General features: G+C 44.0%; 1 protein-coding gene across 1 annotated transcript; it reads left to right on the top strand.

The window, feature by feature from the left end:
- Window positions 1–433: 433 nt before the first annotated feature.
- Window positions 434–18,183, top strand: LOC308291080 (uncharacterized protein; the record flags this gene model as incomplete). The annotated part of the gene is made up of 24 exons (XM_080732994.1): window positions 434–484; window positions 621–680; window positions 1,549–1,631; window positions 1,722–1,772; window positions 2,139–2,206; window positions 2,364–2,584; window positions 2,701–2,808; window positions 2,958–3,002; window positions 3,139–3,198; window positions 6,499–6,581; window positions 6,672–6,722; window positions 7,097–7,164; window positions 7,323–7,543; window positions 7,660–7,752; window positions 7,918–7,962; window positions 8,099–8,152; window positions 8,653–8,745; window positions 9,331–9,375; window positions 12,180–12,239; window positions 12,407–12,496; window positions 13,893–13,954; window positions 14,046–14,096; window positions 17,787–17,837; window positions 18,105–18,183. 24 exons carry the CDS (start codon window positions 434–436, stop codon window positions 18,181–18,183), a joined length of 1,893 nt encoding a protein of 630 aa, XP_080589120.1.
- Between the last annotated feature and the right edge of the window lie 750 nt (window positions 18,184–18,933).

Below are 18,933 nucleotides of genomic sequence, written 5' to 3' on the forward strand. Positions count from 1 at the left end.
ATGGTCATCTGAGGGCCTGCGGAAAATGAGTCAGAATAAAAGGTCGGCTGTCTACATTATACCTAAGGTACAGTATGCTAGATGCCATGCCCGTGAGATTATAGACTGCAGGCAGAAAGTTGCCACAAATAGAACTTGTATAACAAAGTGAAGGTGTGTTTTCTCGTTGTGCTCCTTCCACAGGATAAAATCACTCGTCCTGAAGATGTGCCAGAGGAGATCCTGACATCGGACGAATCAGATGGGGAGTCCGATGGCAGTAGTGGTGGCATCTTGGTAGATTCTGATTCTGTAAGACATCACAAACTACTGTTGCTACCTTCTTGCACAAAACAATGTCTGCCTATCAATCTAGCTGCATTTCATTTAAAAACAATCGTTTACATTGTCTTCATACTAGTCTTTTGAGAAGTAATCTGTCTTTCTGTTGATAATGCAGGACAAGAATGACACAGATGTGGACCATGATACTTCTGAAGAAATGGTAAGTGGGGTGCAGCTCATGTTTTACTCAGATAAGTGATATTGCAAGCGCTGTATCTCTTTCTACTACCTGTTAGTGATGCCGCACATGGAATTGCATGTATTGATTGATATTCGACCCAATCTGTGTTTTGTAGGGTGATGATTCCCAGGGCGCTGAGGCTGACAGCAACAGCGTACCTGCAGCTGAGCAGTTGGTAAGAGTCCATACAGCAATTTGCAGCTGCTGTGTTTCACAGAATATCTGCGTTGTAACTTTTGCGTAGCAACGTGATTTCAACTTCAAAACGTTCACACAACTTGCCACTTTTTCCGGCCAATAGGGACGAGCTGTAATTGTTGAAGCCCCGCCCCCTCTTACGAGTTTGATGTTTCCGCCCGCCCTGACGGTCACTTCTCGCCCTTAGGGGTCTTATTTGTATGCTATGTTACAAAAAGCATGGTTCAATCATGTGGTATCAAATCACTCTTTATCTAAAATTTTGAGGTGCCGCACCTGTGTTTGACTGACTGTAATTTGAGTAAAATTCTGCAGATCATTCCATCTGCATGTCAGTGACACTGGACATGAATAGGTATCTATGAAATACCACCACTACATAATGGTGGCGGGTTCAAGCTATTCGGGAGTGACAGATCCGGCAACTTAATGGAAATCCCATTACTGCCAGGAGGTTAATGTGGGCAGTTCTTAGGATCAGACAGTGATCTCCACAGGGCAATTAGCCAGTAGCTATGCCCCTCCCCTAAAAGCTTTTGTCCAATGCTGGCTTAGCAACCTGAAGCTTGCCAAGGCTGTTGCCAAGGCAAACCTTGGCAAGCAGGAAGTTATTCTAAGCTAGCATTGGACAAAAGCTTGTTGGGAGGGGCATAGCTACTGGCTAATTGCCTACATCGTTCACATTCAAGAACGGCTGAGGCATTTGATCACCACATGTTGATTTTAGGTACAATAATAGTATACTGTAATTATTAGTGTAGAAATTGTTATTGTTCACCCTAAACTGTTTGCTCTTAACCGTTTGACTTTCAATGTGTGCTTTGTAATACTTGTGTTTCACTCAGGTTGTCAAGGAGCTTTGCAGGAAGTGCCAGCAGCAGGTTCCACTGCAGTATTTGGAAGAACACTTGCAGGCTTGTGGATCTGGGTAATTCTAACTTTTAGATTTGTGTGTTAAGCTGTGCAATAAGTATGTCTATAGAAGTGTATCATTTTATTTCTTTGGTCTGTTGTACAGTTCATCAGCGGATACTGGAGCTCAGGAAACGCCTTCTGCTGTCCCATCTCTGTATGTATACAATGTCGGGTGTGCATAATATCATTTAACATTTTATTTTGAGCTTTTAAATACCAATAGAATATTGAACATTATGGTTTTGCAATGACCTCTGGAAGACATCATGTTTGCCTTTAACATTTGTTGTGCCTCAAGTCAGCTGGTAACTGCAGGCTGACAAAAATTACGCTGTGGATTTGTGACAGAAAGAGGCTAGGTTGTAGGACTAGCCGATTAACTTTGAAAACTCCTGCATGTACAACTTAAATGTTTTTCAATCAGCAGATTCAAATTTTGTTAATTTGGCCGAACAGTCTTGTTTGTGGTTGACACATTGTTTATATGGCTGTTTATCACAGTAAAGGTATGTTTTCACAGAACCAAAGTAAAACTGCGAGTTGGACTCATCACGGACCCAGGGCTGAAGACGTATTCGCACAAGCACGGTATTGTAATCTCTTTTAACCCCACTACATTAACTTTAATGCATTACCTTTACAACTAAAACAAAATCAGATTTTAAATAACTCGTTTGCGCTTTGAATTATTATCTCAACTACTTTGCAATACCGTGTAAATTACAAAAAATAATACTCATTTCAGCCTTAAAAGTACAGAAGGTGGAGGTGGAACTGACCCGCGACAATTCAACTTTAATGGCAGCGATACGAAGAGCCTTCCCGGTCATTGGTGACAAGACGTTTGTTCTTGCGACTGTTGACACTCGCAAGAACATTCACGTCATTGGAAAGAAAAGATGGTCATCTGAGGGCCTGCGGAAAATGAGTCAGAATAAAAGGTCGGCTGTCTACATTATACCTAAGGTACAGTATGCTAGATGCCATGCCCGTGAGATTATAGACTGCAGGCAGAAAGTTGCCACAAATAGAACTTGTATAACAAAGTGAAGGTGTGTTTTCACGTTCTGCTCCCTCCACAGGATAAAATCACTCGTCCTGAAGATGTGCCAGAGGAGATCCTGACATCGGACGAATCAGATGGGGAGTCCGATGGCAGTAGTGGTGGCATCTTGGTAGATTCTGATTCCGTAAGACATCACCAACTACTGCTGCTACCTTCTTGCACAAAACAATGTCTGCCTATCAATCTAGCTGCATGTCATTTAAAAAACAATCGTTTACATTGTCTTCATACTAGTCTTTTGAGATGTAATCTGTCTTTCTGTTGATAATACAGGACAAGAATGACACAGATGTGGACCATGATACTTCTAAAGAAATGGTAAGTGAGGTGCAACTCATGTTTTACTCAGATAAGTGATATTGCAAGTGCTGTATCTCTTTCTACTAGCCGTTAGTGATGCTGCACATGGAATTGCATGTATTGATTGATATTCGACACAATCTGTGTTCTTTAGGGTGATGATTCCCAAGGCGCTGAGGCTGACAGCAACAGCGTACCTGCAGCTGAGCAGTTGGTAAGAATCCATACAGCAATGTGCAGCTGCTGTGTTTCACAGAATATCTACGTTGTAAACGTGATTTCAACTTCAAAACGCTCACACAACTTGCCACTTTTTCCGGCCAATAGGGACAAGCTGTAATTGTTGAAGCCCCCCCCCCCCCCTTCTATTCCTATTGGATGGCGTTTAAACAGCCATAACTCCAGTTCCAGCATGGTGCCGTCTCGAAACTTGGTGTCAGGACTTAGACCGCCATAGCGATGAGCTGTAATTATTGAAGCCCACCCCATCTTTCCTCCTATTGGCTGGGCTTTAAAGAGCCATAACTCCAGTTTGCAGCATGGTACTGTCTCGAAACTTAGTATCTGGACTTAGATGGCCAATATGGATGAGCTGTAATTGTTGAAGCCCCGCCCCCTCTTACTAGTGTGTTGTTTCCGCCCTCCCTGACGGTCACTTCTCGCCCTTAGGGTGTCTTAGTTGTATGCTATGTTACACAAAAGCATGGTTCAATCATGTGGTATCAAATCACTCTCCATCTAAAATTGTGTGGTGCCACTGAGGTGTGTCTATTCTTCTTCTTCAACTGCTTATCCGGAATCGGGTCGCGGGGGTAACAGTTCCATCTGAGATTTCCAGATTTCTTTATCCAGAGCAACTTTCTCAACTCCCTCAGGGAGTATACTGAGGCGTTCCCAAGCCAGTTTGGAGATGTATTCCTTCCATCTGGTCATTGGTCTTTCACAGGGTCTCCTCCCAGTGGGACGTGCATCGAGGACCTTCTTAGGCGCTCAGGGGGCAACCGTACTAGATGCCCGAACCACCTAAGCTTACTCCTTGCCAAGTGTAGGAGCAGCGGTTCTACTCCAAGTTTCTCTCGGGTGACTGAACTTCTCACCCTATCTCTAAGGGAGATACCAGCCACCCGTCTGTGGAAACCCATTTCGGCCGCTTGCACCTGCGACCTTATACTTTCGGTCATGATCTAACTTCATGGCTATAGGTGAGAGTAGGAACAAAGATTGCTAGGTAGACAGAGAGCTTTGCCTTCCGGCTCAACTCTTTTTTTCTTCACCACAGTGCGTCCTGCTGCTCCTATTCTCCCACTCCTGCTGCTCCAATTCTCCGGCTGATATCCTTCTCCGTCTTCCCCTTTCTCTCATTCGTGAACAAGACCCCGAAATACTTAAACTCCTTCACCTGGAGTAAAGCCTCATTTCCCACTTGGACTGCACAATCCATCGGTTTCCTGCTGAGAACCATGGCCTCAGATTTAGAGATGCTGATCCTCATTCCGGCCACACTGTACTGCGAACGGATCCAGTGAGAGCTGAAGGTCTCGGACAGATGGCGCCATCAGGACCACATCATCTGCAAAAAGCAATGAAGCAACCCTTAGCTCCCCAAGCCTTATACCTTCTCCACCACCACTTCGCCTCGAGATCCTGTCCATGGAAATCACAAACAGGATAGGTGACAAGGCGCAGCCCTGGCAGAGGCAAACCCCCACCAGAAAAGAATCCAACTTATTACCGTGCACACGTACACAGCTCTCGCTTTGGGCATACAGAGATTGGATGGCTCTCAACAAGGTCCCCCTCACTCCATATTCCCACAACACCTTCCACAGAACCTCCTGGGCGACTCTGTCATATGCCTTCACATGTAGACCAGATAGTCATACTCCCAGGCCCTCCCCAGGATTCCTGTCAGAGTAAAGTGCTGGTCAGTTGTTCCACAACCAGGACGGAATCCACATCGTTCCTCTTGTATCTGAGGTTCGACTATCGGCCGGACCCTCCTTTCCAGCACCTTGGCGTAAATTTTCCCGGGGAGGCTGAGCAATGTGATACCTCTATAGTTTGCACACACCCTCTGGTCCCCCTTCTTAAAAAGTGGAACCACCACCCCGGTCTGCCACTCCCTCGGCACTGTCCCAGACTTCCACGCAATGTTGAAAAGACCTATCAACCAAGACAGCCCCTCAACACCCAGAGCCTTCAACATTTCTGGACGAATCTCATCAACCCCCGGGGCTTTGCCACTGTGGAGATGTTAACTACCTCAGTGACTTCCTTCCGGGAGATCGACGCCGACCCTCCATCATCCTGCTCTGCTCCCACTCTGCTCCTGTCTGGGAGGATTGGTCTGATGTCATTGGGTTTAGGAGTTCCTCAAAGTGTTCCTTCCACCGCCCTACGACTTCCTCATTTGAGGTCAGCAGATCCCCGTCCTTGCATGTCGGTACCTTGCAACTGCCTCCGGAGTCCCCTGGGATAACATTCCCCGATAGCCCTCATTCTTCAGTCGGACGGCTTCCCTGACCACCACTGTCCACCAGGGTGTTCGAGGGTTACCGCCCCTTGAGGCACCCAAGACCTTCTGACCACAGCTCACAGCTGCAGCTTTAGCAATAGAGGCTTTGAACATTGCCCATTCATGTTCAGTGTCCCCAACCTCCACAGGGATGTCAGAGAACTCCTGCCGGAGGTGAGAGTTAAATTCCTCACGGACAGAGTTCTCCTCCAAATGTTCCCAGTTAACCCGCACTACCCGCTTGGGTTTGCCGGGTCTGTCCAGAGGTTTCCCCTGCCATCTGAATCAACTCACCACCAGATGGTGATCAGTTGACAGTTCAGACCCCATGCAGGGTATCCAAGAAGGCTGGATACTCTGAGCTGGTGTTTGGAGCATATGCACAAACAACAGTCATAGAGTTTTCCCCCGTCCAACCCTAAGGCGGAGGGAGGCGACCCTCTCGTCCACTGGGGTAAACTCCAACGTAGCAGAGCTCAGGGTGGTGGGCTCACGTGGTGTCAGTCAAACACTCCTGTGTTTGACTGACTGTAATATCAGTAAAGTTCTACAGATCATTCCATCTACATGCCAGTGACACTGGGCATGAATTAAATACCACCACTAAAGAATAATGGGGGGTTCAAGCTATTCAGGGGCTATTCAGGAGTGACAGATCCGGCCACTAAGCGGAAATCCCATTACCGCCAGGAGGTTACAGTGGGCAGTTCTTAGAATCAGACAGTGATCTCCACAGGGCAGTTGCCTACATCGTTCCCATTCAAGAACAGCTGAGGCCATACGTGTCACAGGGGCTGTCGGTTGATGAATAATTGGTAATGTTTATATTTGACCAAAGCGCACGTATGACAACATTTGATCGCCACATGTTGATTGTTGGTATAATAATAGTATACTGTAATATTAGTGTAGAAATTGTTATTGTTGTTCACCCTAAACTGTTAGCTCTTTACCATTTTACTTTAGATGTGTGCTTTGTAATACTTGTGTTTCACTCAGGTTGTCAAGGAGCTTTGCAGGAAGTGCCAGCAGCAGGTTCCACTGCAGTATTTGGAAGAACACTTGCAGGCCTGTGGACCTGGGTAATTCTAACGTTTACATTTGTGTGCTAAGCTGTGCAATAAGTATGTCTATATAAGTGTATAATGTTATTTATTTGGTCTGTTGTGCAGTTCATCAGCGGACACTGGAGCTCAGGAAACGCCTTCTGCTGTCCCATCTCTGTATGTATACAATGTCGGGTGTGCATAATATCATTTTAATATATATATATATATTTTATTTTGAGCTTTTAAATACCAATAGAGTAGTGAACATTATGGTTTTGCAATGACCTCTGGAGGACATCATCTTTGCCTTTAATATTTGTTGTGCCCCAAGTCAGCTGCTAACTAACATATGAAATGCAGACAAAAATTGCGCTAGTGACAGAAAGAGGCTGGTTGTAGGACTAGCCGATTAACTTTGAAAACTCCCGCATTTACAACTTAAATGCAATCAGCAGATTCAAATTGTATCCATTTGGAGGCGAACAGACTTGTTTGTGCTTGACAAATTGGTTATGGCTGTTTATCACAGTAAAGGTATGTTTTCACAGCACCAAAGTTAAACTGCGAGTTGGACTCATCATGGACCCAGGGCTGAAAACATATTCGAAAAAGCACGGTATTGTAATCTTGTTTAACCCCAATACATTAACTCTTATGTATTACCTTACCTTACAACTAAAAGAAAATCTGATTTTAAATAACTGTGTGTTTTGCATTATAATCTCAACTACTTTGCAACACCTTGTAAATTACATAAAATAATACTCATTTCAGCCTTAAAAGTACAGAAGGTGGAAGTGGAACTGACCCGCGACAATTCAACTTTAATGGCAGCGATACGGAGAGCCTTCCCGGTCATTGGTGACAAGAGGTTTGTTCTTGCGACTGTTGGCAGTCGCAAGAACATTAACGTCATTGGAAAGAAAAGATGGTCATCTGAGGGCCTGCGGAAAATGAGTCAGAATAAAAGGTCCGCTATCTACATTATACCTAAGGTACAGTATGCTAGATGCCATGCCCGTGAGATTATGGATTGCAGGCAGAAAGTTGCCACAAATAGAACCTGCATAACAAAATGAAGGTGTGTTTTCTCGTTGTGCTCCCTCCACAGGATAAAATCACTCGTCCTGAAAATGTGCCAGAGGAGATCCTGACATCGGACGAATCAGATGGGGAGTCCGAAGGCAGTAGTGGTGGCATCTTGGTAGATTCTGAATCCTTAAGACATCAAAAACTACTGCTGCTACTGTGTTGCACAAAACAATATGTCTGCCTATCAATCTAGCTGCATGTCATTTAAGCACAATCGTTTACATTGTCTTCATACTAGTCTTTTGAGGTGTAATATGTCTTTCTGTTGATAATGCAGGACAAGAATGACAAAGATGTGGACCATGATACTTCTGCAGAAATGGTAAGTGGGGTGCAGCTCATGTTTTACTCAGATAAGTGATATTGCAAGTGCTGTATCCCTTTCTACTACCTGTTAGTGATGCTGCACATGGAATTGCATGTATTGATTGATATTCGACCCAATCTGTGTTTTGTAGGATGATGATTCCCAGGGTGTTGAGGTTGACAGCTTACCTGCAGCTGAGCAGTTGGTAAGAGTCCATACAGCAATGTGCAGCTGTTGTGTTTCACAGAATATCTACGTTGTAACTACATGTGTTACTGGACATCAATTAAAGTCATTACATAATATAGTCCATGAGCCATACGAGATGTCGGTATCGGAAAGGTGGCAAAGGTTATCATGCATTTTTGAAAAGCTCTATATCTGTAGATTATAATTTGGTATGATAACCCTTTCTGAGACACAGCTAAATTGGTGTTATCAGCTGCTAGAGTTGGTGTCCTATTAACTTTACATTACAGGGGAAAAACAAGCAAAAAAATATCTGCTTTAAGTAGCATATGAGGGTTCTTTCATGATTCTGAATCCATTGCAAGCATCTGTTTTGCACAAAAAACATTCCTTGGGCTAAAAAACGGTCCCACAAGACTATGGTTTAGTGATGAAAAGTGACGAGTCACAACTTTTGCCACAAATAGAACTTGCATAACAACATGAAGGTGTTTTCTCGTTGTGCTCCCTCCACAGGATAAAATCACTCGTCCTGAAGATGTGCCAGAGGATATCCTGACATTGGACGAATCAGAAGCGGAGTCCGAAGGCAGTAATGGTGGCATCTTGGTAGATTCTGAATCCTTAAGACATAACAAACTACTGCTGCTACTGTGTTGCACAAAACAATGTCTGCCTATCAATCTAGCTGCATGCCATTTAAAGAGGTGGTGCCATGATTTCTCCCCCCTCTAAAACATGATTATCAGGTATTATGATTATACTAGGAGGAATATTTTTTCCAAAAAAGTATACAGAAAGAGTTAAAATTGGGTTTTTATGTGGCCACACCCCCAGTTCATTAAGTATGCATGGATGTCATGGTGGGTGGTGACCCAGCTGAGTTAGCCACACCCCACAGTGTTGGTAAAAGGGGAGGGGTTGATTATATGATGTCATTTAATCTGTGTTATCCGACTGGGCCTTTTGAGGCCCAGTCTTTCAGTTTTCAGGAAGAAACCAAAAATACACAGGGAAGACAAATCTTCACATTATAACCACGCCTGTGGGTCTATTAGAGTAATGTCAACTCCATAGACACATACAAAACAGAAAAAGTACAAAACTATGGCACCACCTCTTTAAGCACAATCGTTTACATTGCCTCCATACTAGTCTTTTGAGATGTAATCTGTCTTTCTGTTCATAATGCAGGACGAGAATGACACAGATGTGGACCATGATACTTCTGAAGAAATGGTAAGGTGCAGCTCATGTTTTACTCGGACTAGAAGTTTGCGGCCCCCACCGCTCACATCTAGAGATCGTGTCTGCAGGCGCTCACAGCTATGTTGCTGCAGTTATACAACTGATACGGCCATATATGGAGACCAGTATCTGTCAGTCCTTGCACACTTGCCCACGTGTCATTACCCAGTTGTCCAGGTGGCCACCTCTCCAAGTGCCCACATGTCCCTAGTGCCCAGTATTCCAGGTGCCCAGATGTCCCTTTTGCCCAGTATTCCAGGTGCCCACCTCTCCGGGTGCCCACTTGTCCCAAGTGCCCAGTTGTCCAGGTGCCCACATGTCCCTATTACCCAGTTGTCCAGATGCCCACCTCTCCAAGTGCCCACATGTCCCTAGTGCCCAGGTGTCTAGGGCCCACATTTCGCTAGTGCCCAGTTGCCCAGGTGCCCACCTCTCCAAGTGCCCACATGTCCCTATGGCCCAGTTGTCCAGGTGCCCACCTCTCCAAGTTCCCACATGCCCCTAGAGCCCAGTTGTCTAGGTGCCCACATGTCCCTAGTGCCCAGTTGTTCAGGTGCGCAACTCTCCAAGTGCCCACATGTCCCTAGTACCCTGTTGTCCAGGTGGCCACCTCTCCAAATCCCCACATGTCCCTAGTGCCCAATATTCCAGGGGCCCACATGTCCCTAGTGCCCAGTATTCCAGGTGCCCACATGTCCCAAGTGCCCAGTTGTCCAGTTGCCCACCTCTCCAAGTGCCCACATGCCCATATGTCCTAGTTGTCTAGGTGCCCTAGATGTCGTCCAGGTGGTCACCTCTCCCACATGTCCCTAGTGGCACCACCTACAGGCCAAAAAAGGCCCTGACTGTGTGCAGCCCCTGCAGCCTCCTAGGCCCGGCCCTCCACCGCTTACTCTGTGGTGTCCCAGTCCGGCCCTCCACCTTCTACTGTGTGGTGCCCCATAGAGGTGAACCGATTGATCGGTTCCGATATCAGATCGGCCGATCAAGGCCATATCGGTTTTGATCGGTGTTTCCATAATTGGATCAAAGCGAGCCGATCAAGGGATTGAAGCAAAAGGGACGTTGACGTTCGATTCACGTGCGCGTTGTGCATGCGTGCTTCTGACGAAGGAGAGCTCTGTTCTCCTCTCTTCTCTTGTGTGTGTGTGTGTGTGTGTGTGTGTGTGTGTGTGTGTGTGTGTGTGTGTGTGTGTGTGTGTGTGTGTGTGTGTGTGTGTGTGTGTGTGCGTGCGTGCGTGCGGCTCCATGTTCACTTCTGTCTGTGAGCCACTTAATCCCCCCCCCTCCTCCCACACCACACACAGACATGCACCGAAGAAAGGGGGACAGAGTGAGATGAAAGTTGTTTGTTTTAAACATATTGGATACACCATTGGAATAGTAGCCTACTTCTACCTTTGTAGGTGTTGACTTCTCAAAGTAAAATCCACGATTTGAGTGATCAGATGAATGCGTTTTCAGCTGTGTTGGGTTAACGAGGCTCCGCTCGTGTCTCTCTCTCTCTCTCTCTCTCTTTGGGTTAACGAGGCTCCGCTCGTGTCTCTCTCTCTCTCTCTCTCTCTCTTTGGGTTAACGAGGCTCCGCTCGTCTCTCTCTCTCTCTCTCTCTCTCTCTCTCTCTCTCTGCGACGTGAGAGAAGAGAGAGAGGCTGTAACGTTGATGTTAAACTTAATTCCAAAAAACATAATTCCAAAGTCATTGGAGGACAACAGTTGGAGGTAGTTGTTGTCGATCTAAGGATAACGTTTGTAGTTCCCTTATATAGTTTAAAACAGTCATTTCCACAGGTGCTAACCGTTAGCACTAGATGTAAGGAGGATGACGCGTTGCCATTTAGTTTCTGCGACAGAAACAAGCAAACAGGTCTATAAAAAAGTGTTGCCATATCCTGTTTTTTCCAGCAAACAGGTCTATAAAAATAAAAAACTGGGAAGGTCAGTCAAACAGAAATGTTGTTGTCTGATATTGTTTAAGAACAGTGGTTCTCAAACATTTTCATGCCAAGAGCAAGGACCCCAAATATGTATATAGTGTACAGAAAATCTTAAGGGCCTATTTGGCCTATTATTGTTGCTATTAACCATTATAGCCAAATAACCTTGAAAATAATGAAGGATAGACAATATTGCCACTGTCTTTATGAGAAAACCTTTTTGTTTTGTTTTTCTTGAGGAGGAATTTTCCTAGGACTAAAATGATTTACGATAATATATCATATTGAGAATCGAATCAAATCATGACCTTAAAATATAAAGTTGAATTGAATTAATATATACAATGTCAATGTTGTGTAAGAGGAATCATTAAATATATAAATGCTCCGACAGTGACACAATAGAAGAATTTATGGATTTCACGCTGTGATCGATCGGTAATATCGGTGGTAATATCGGTGCTTTGATCGATCGGTAATATCGGTATCGGCAGATATTGATTCCAGCTGATCGGTGATCGGTATCGGCCCCAAAAAACCTGATCGGTGCATCTCTAGTGCCCCAGTCTGGCCCTGCACTGCCTACAGGCCAATATTTGGGGAAAAATCTTAAACATTTCGTGATTATGAGAAGTAGAGACACATCTGAAGGTGAAAAGTAGATGGTCAGCAAGGCAGATGTGTTTGTTATGCTGAACGTGGAGTTACAGATGGACTTACATACACACTATTCCTGTGGTACGCATTCTGATTACCGGTAGGTAATGAGAGCGCTGTATCCCTTTCTACTACCTGTTGGTGATGCTGCACGTGGAGTTGCATGTATTGATTGATATTCAACACAATCTGTGTTTTGTAGGGTGATGATTCCCAGGGCGCTGAGGCTGACAGCAACAGCTTACCTGCAGCTGAGCAGTTGGTAAGAATCCATACAGCAATGTGCAGCTGCTGTGTTTCACAGAATATCTACGTTGTAACCACATGTGTTACTGGACATCAGTTAAAGTCATTACATATGCTTGTCAATATTTCAGTATGATCTATTATTTGGCTTAATTCCCTTATACCCAACATGTCATTTTGAAGCGCAACATGGAGAGCCCAACTGATAGGCTCAATGAGAGGAGCCATGACATTGATGATGTCCATATGGGTGAAAATGAGAGAAGCTACGATGTAAGTAGGCCTATAATGGTGACTACAGAAAAAAATCGTCACAAAAGTCACATCTTTGGAGCTCATTTTCTCTGAACTGTGTTCTTATGGTAGCGGGAAAGTTTTATTTACGGCTAAATCGCCGAAAATCGATCTTCTAAATGAGTGTTAGCCTATAGCAATCCTGTTGCCATCTTCATCTGGGTCTTTTTCATCACATGCACAAACGTGACCACGCACGTCACTGCTACGTGAGTCCCTGTATGTTGCAACGCTGGTCTATGAGAGAGACCCTGGCCACTCAACAGACTTTGGCACAGTATGAGTTAAGATCATAGACTGTAGAAAAATATGGACGAAGCGAAGCCATTGGTTTCTATGCAGCGCAAATGGCCCTTTCTACCCCTTGGAATGGGTGTCGCCATCATAGAATTGTAAAGGCATCAGAGATGCTATTGGCTGCCAACGGTCACGGGATACATGGGAGAATGTGGTCGGAGCCTTCCGAAATACAGCACACGAAGAAGAACACAGCCGGCTGCTATCAGTTTAGTTGGCCACGCCCCCCCCCCCCCCCCCCCCCCCCGCAACTTTATAATTTATTTTAAAATACATTGGACCACATTTCGACAAAACGAATATGATGGTGATTGAAAGGCATTTTTTAACTAGCGATAGGAACCATACAGTATTCATGAAAATGTTAATTAAGGTTAGAAAACAAAAGGGGAAAATGAATGGGATCCAATGGTGGGAAATTCTTTTTGCGATCGGCCGGGGAGGAAAACAGCGCAACTAGCGGCCAATCATAGGAAGTTTTTGTTCCGTATTGGAGTCATTTTAAATCGGCAGAACTATGCCCCTGGTTAAGATCAGACAGTGATCTCAACAGGGCAGTTTTTGCCTACATCGTTCCCATTCAAGAACGGCTGTTGTTAGATGAAGAATTGTTCATGTTAGTATTTGACCAAAGAGCATGTATAACAACATTTGATCACCACATGTTGATTGTAGGGTAGTTGTGATTCACAACTACCCTACAATCATAGTATACTGTAATTAGCCAGTAGCTATGCCCTAATGCCCCTCCCCTAAAAGCTTTTGTCCAATGCTAGCTTAGCAACCGGCAGCTTGCCAAGGTAAACCTTGGCAAGCAGGAAGTTATTCTAAGCTAGCATTGGACAAAAGCGTTTTGGGAGGGACATAGCTACTGGCTAATTCAGTGCTTTTGAACCTTTTCAGGCTGTGACTCCCAAAATAATCACATTTTAACTGGGGACCCCCACACCACAGGTTGAGAATCATTGCTCTAATTATTAGAGTAGAAATTGTTATTGTTGTTCACCCTAAACTGTTTGCTCTTAACCGTTTGACTTTCGATGTGTGTTTTGTAATACTGTATTTGTGTTTCACTCAGGTTGTCAAGGAGCTTTGGAGGAAGTGCCAGCAGCAGGTTCCACTGCAGGCCTGTGGACCTGGGTAATTCTAACTTTTACATGTGTGTGCTAAGCTATGCAAAACAGTATGTCTATAGAAGTGTATAATTTAATTGCATTGGTCTGTTGTACAGATCATCAGCGGATACTGGAGCTCAGGAAACACCTTCTGCTGTCCCATCTCTGTACGTATACAATGTTGGGTGTGCATAATATCATTTAACATTTTATTTTGAGCTTTTAAATACCAATAGAGTAGTGAACATTATGGTTTTGCAATGACCTCTGTTAGGGATGCTCCGATTACGTTTTTGGGGGCCAATCACCGATTTATTTTTTCATGATCTGCCGATACCGATTTATTTTCAAAGGAAAATATTTAACCTTTGCTACTACAGTATCTGTGTCGTTTGAATGGTCTTACCCGTACCATATTGATGACACTGATTTTTAGCTTAGTTTACCCTTTATTTTAACAATTATGATGAACAGAGCAACATAAGACTGACTGAAAAAGACAGTCATCAAGACTCATCATCATATCAAGCATGAATGTAACATCTTCCCATCAGACATCATCATATCAAGCATGAATGTAACATCTTCCCATCAGACAGGGAGAACAGAGAACCACCGTTTTTAAAGCCTGCAACAACCCAAGGTATCTTACAGAGCTGCATTAATACTAACCCACACTCCATATTCTGTTCAATAAGACAGATTATTGGGCTCTAAACAAATTAAACACAGTGATATAGACTTAGCTACTTTACCAGAAAACAGTAACTTGCAAAACAAAACAAAAACACTTAAGCCTTGTTTCAAAAAAGGCAAGAGACACTTGAGGAGGAGAGATTATAAGGCTCGTATGTGAACTTAAACTAAACTCACTCGATCTCCCACTATACCTCAAAATAACATTGAAGTGACAATGTTTATCACAATACTGTACATCCTATTCTCAAATTAACCTCACTCACCTCTTGAATTACTAGGAGGGGGCTCCAAATATGATCAGTATCAGTCAGACAATATCAATATCACAGACAAATTGTTGAAGAGAGGGTTGAATGCACACAACAGTAACTACTAGTAAGACACCTCAGGGTGACTTGTGACCTCAGGGTGACAGGCGCACCAATTATTGGCCATCTGGCCAACCACAGCGTTTCTCTGACGATTCTAGTTGTTACCCAGGGGGCAAACCAGCCTTTTTTTAGGAAACCTGCATTTGCCCCGACATAAAACAATGTATCTTAGAAATTATTTTTTTATTTAAAAAAATAATAAAAAAAGAGAGATTATCTCAATTAAATGAATGCAACTGCCTTTTTGGGTCTTTCACACATAGACATGCACATGCTTTCCAACAACTTCAGCTTCAGGGAAATTATAATGAACACATGATTAAAACAGGCTGCATTATAATGCAAATAATTGCTAGTCACTATCACTGTCATGTGTACCTATCCTGCTGCATCATCTTGTCTCCAGTCCTTGGCAACGCCACCCCAAGTAGCATGCAATTCCCTTCTTCGCACATGAAGTTCAATCACCCGAGAGAGACTTGGAGTAGAACCGCTGCTCCTTCACTTGGAAAGGAGTCAGCTTAGGTGGTTCGGGCATCTAGTACGGATGCCCCCCGAGCGCCTTCCTAGGAAGGTCCTCGATGCACGTCCCACTGGGAGGAGACCCCGTGGCAGACCTAAGACCAGATGGAAGGATTATATCTCCAGACTGGCCTGGGAACGCCTCGGTATACTCCCAGAGGGAGTGGAGGAAGTTACGCAGGATAAGGAAATCTGGAAGTCTCAGTTGGAACCGTTACCCCCGCGACCCGATTCCGGATAAGCGGTTGAAGATGGATGGATGGATGGATGGCACATGAACAGTTTTTCTGGCAGCCTTTGATACAGCTACATGATATTGCCTTGTCCATTGATATAGGCCAGGCTGGCTCTGTAGATGGACAGGGGACTGCCTTCCCATCACTGAGAGACCATCCATATTCAGTGAAGCAAGGGATGTCTGGCTTCGCGATGTGTGCAGTTTTATCTATTATGGCTGCAAGAGCAGCTCTTTTCAGGTGCAGGCCAAAGGCATTTTCTGTAGGTGGCAGCAGCTTCAACAGGGTTGATCGGTTATTTAGGAACTTGTACACTCTCAGCTTTGCCAGGTCAAAGTCCTCCGAATGGTCAGCTTTTGATGCATATACAGCTATCGTGAGGTCTCTAGCCTGATTCTTGACATCCTCTGAGAGGGAATAAGAGGAATTTTCACCAAACTCCTGAAGTGCAGGGAGATCTAGACCCATGCTGGTCTTGAACCATGCCTTCTTTCCAGTGAAAAAGGGATAGCTGGTGGTATCTCTGCCACTCAGGCTGTGAATAAAGGGCAGGGCACGACACTGTGCGAGTCCAAGGGCTGAGACCATGTGATGGATAGGAAGATATGCATCCTGCTCTGTTCTCACCCACAGCTCTGGAAGGTCTAGGAGGTGGGTGGCAGCATGATATAGATGCCTATATCATGCTGCCGCCATGGGAAGGCAGTCCCCTGTCCATCTACAGAGCCAGCCTGGCCTATATCAATGGACAAGGCAATATCATGTAGCTGTATCAAAGGCTGCCAGAAAAACTGTTCATGTGCGAAGAAGGGAATTGCATGCTACTTGGGGTGTCGTTGCCAAGGACTGGAGACAAGATGCAGCAGGATAGGTACACATGACAGTGATAGTGACTAGCAATTATTTGCATTATAATGCAGCCTGTTTTAATCATGTGTTCATTATAATTTCCCTGAAGCTGAAGTTGTTGGAAAGCATGTGCATGTCTATGTGTGAAAGACCCAAAAAGGCAGTTGCATTCATTTCATTGAGATAATCTCTCTCTTTTTTATACATTTTTTTAATAAAAAAATAATTTCTAAGATACATTGTTTTGGTCTCTGATTTTATCTGAAGTCATTGCTACAACTACATACAGTAGAATCAGACAGGAAATATAATATCTCGTTTACAGCCATTTTGACAACATGCAAACTCAAGAATAATACAGGTATAAGTCCCTTCTGTGCCATAAATCTTAGCAAATGGATTCATATTGCTTGTATTTGCAAAAGCAGTCAACAATCATGGTAGAAATTATGTTAAAGCTCTATGTTGGGAGTCCACCATCTTGCAAATATGCACAATAAAGGTCCAGACACACCCAATAATAAAATTAGCTATTCCATTGAGTCTCCCATGGTCAGACACCATGAAATAGACACCAAGTTTGCGTTTCTAGCTCATCTGGTTCAGAAGTTAGAGGCAAAACCTATTTTCTGGGTCCTTACATTATGGCGGCCATATTGTGGTGGCCATATTGGATTTCATGGAAACTTGCAATACAAAAAATATGTATACCATTGATCAACCTGTGAAGTTTCGTGGAAATATCCCTCAGTTTAAAATTTTTCCCTATTCACCCCCCATTAAAACTAATAGGGGCTAATATTGAGGCGGCCATATTGGAACTTTGCCGTACAAATTGACTGGGTTGTCCATATAGGTTGTGATCCTACTGGGTCATAGATAATATTTCTGGTGGACAACCTTTTATGTCGGGGCAAATGCAGCACACCTTCCTTTGCCCCCTGGGTATGTTGTCATTCTGGGGGGAGTTTGTTCATGTTGTGAGGGTATCAACCCTAGGAGACACGGGGAGAACATGCAAACTCCACACAGAAAGGCCCTATCGCCAACCCCACCTAGGGTGTGGGCGCTGATGACGCGGAGGGAGGAACACGCCGCCCATATATGTCCTTAAATCTGTGCGCTAAGCTGTGCATGTCTATAGAAGTGTATCATTTTATTTCTTTGGTCTGTTGTACAGTTCATCAGTGGATACTGGAGCTCAGGAAACGCCTTCTGCTGTCCCATCTCTGTATGTATACAATGTCGGGTGTGCATAATATCATTTAACATTTTATGTTTTAAATACCAATAGAGTAGTGAACATTATGGTTTTGTATGACCTCTGGAGGACATCATGTTTGCCTTTAATATTTGTTGTGCCCCAAGTCAGTTGGCAACTAACATATGAAATGCAGACAGGACCTGGGTAATTCTAACTTGAACGTTTGTGTGCTAAGCTGTGCAATAAGTATTTGTATAGAATTGATACATTTTATTTCTTTGGTCTGTTGTACAGGTCATCAGCAGATACTGGAGCTCAGGAAACGCCTTCTGCTGTCCCATCTCTGTATGTATACAATGTCGAGTTTGCATAATATCATTTCACATTTTATTTTGAGCTTTTAAAAACATTTTATTTTTAGGTTTTAAATACCAATCGAGTAGTGAATTAGCAGATTCTAATTGTATTCATTTGGAGCCGAACAGACTTATTTGTGGTTGACAAATGGGTTCTATTTCATCCCTGCTGACCGCCAGAGGCGGTGCTTAAAGCACTGAATGTTCCCTACATCGATTGTACCAAAAAGGGTGTGTGTGTGTGTGTGTGTGTGTGTGCGTGTGTGCGTGTGCGTGTGTGCGTGTGTGTGTGTGTGTGTGTGTGTGTGTGTGTGTGTGTGTGTGTGTGTGTGTGTGTCGTGCCTCCCAGTCCATCACTCTTGTCTCCAGCCAGAGCGACAACCAGCTGACAATGTATTCGCTCTGCAAGGCTCAATACACGGCCACTAGGGGTGTAACGATATAGTAACTGTATCGAAATATTGTTTTTAACTTAAAAAATCGAAGTATATCAAAATGAAAACAGCTAAAATCGAATCGTATCGTTTTATTTTGTATCGTATCGAATCGGCAGTGCAAAGAATCGATTGTATCGATACTACCTACTTGTGCATTGTATTTAGCATTTTTAAGAAGAAAAAATTAAAAGGAGGGGTTTAATTTATTTTCCTTTCCATATAGCTACACTGGTCTATCGATAAATGTGTGTAATCTCTGGGCTCATGTCAAGGTGCAGGTTTGTCAATATAAAATGTCCATGTATTTGGCAGATAATCACTGTGTTTACT

This window comes from Nannobrachium achirus (assembly GCF_963921795.1).
Source record: "Nannobrachium achirus genome assembly, chromosome: 9".
NCBI lineage: Eukaryota > Metazoa > Chordata > Actinopteri > Myctophiformes > Myctophidae > Nannobrachium > Nannobrachium achirus.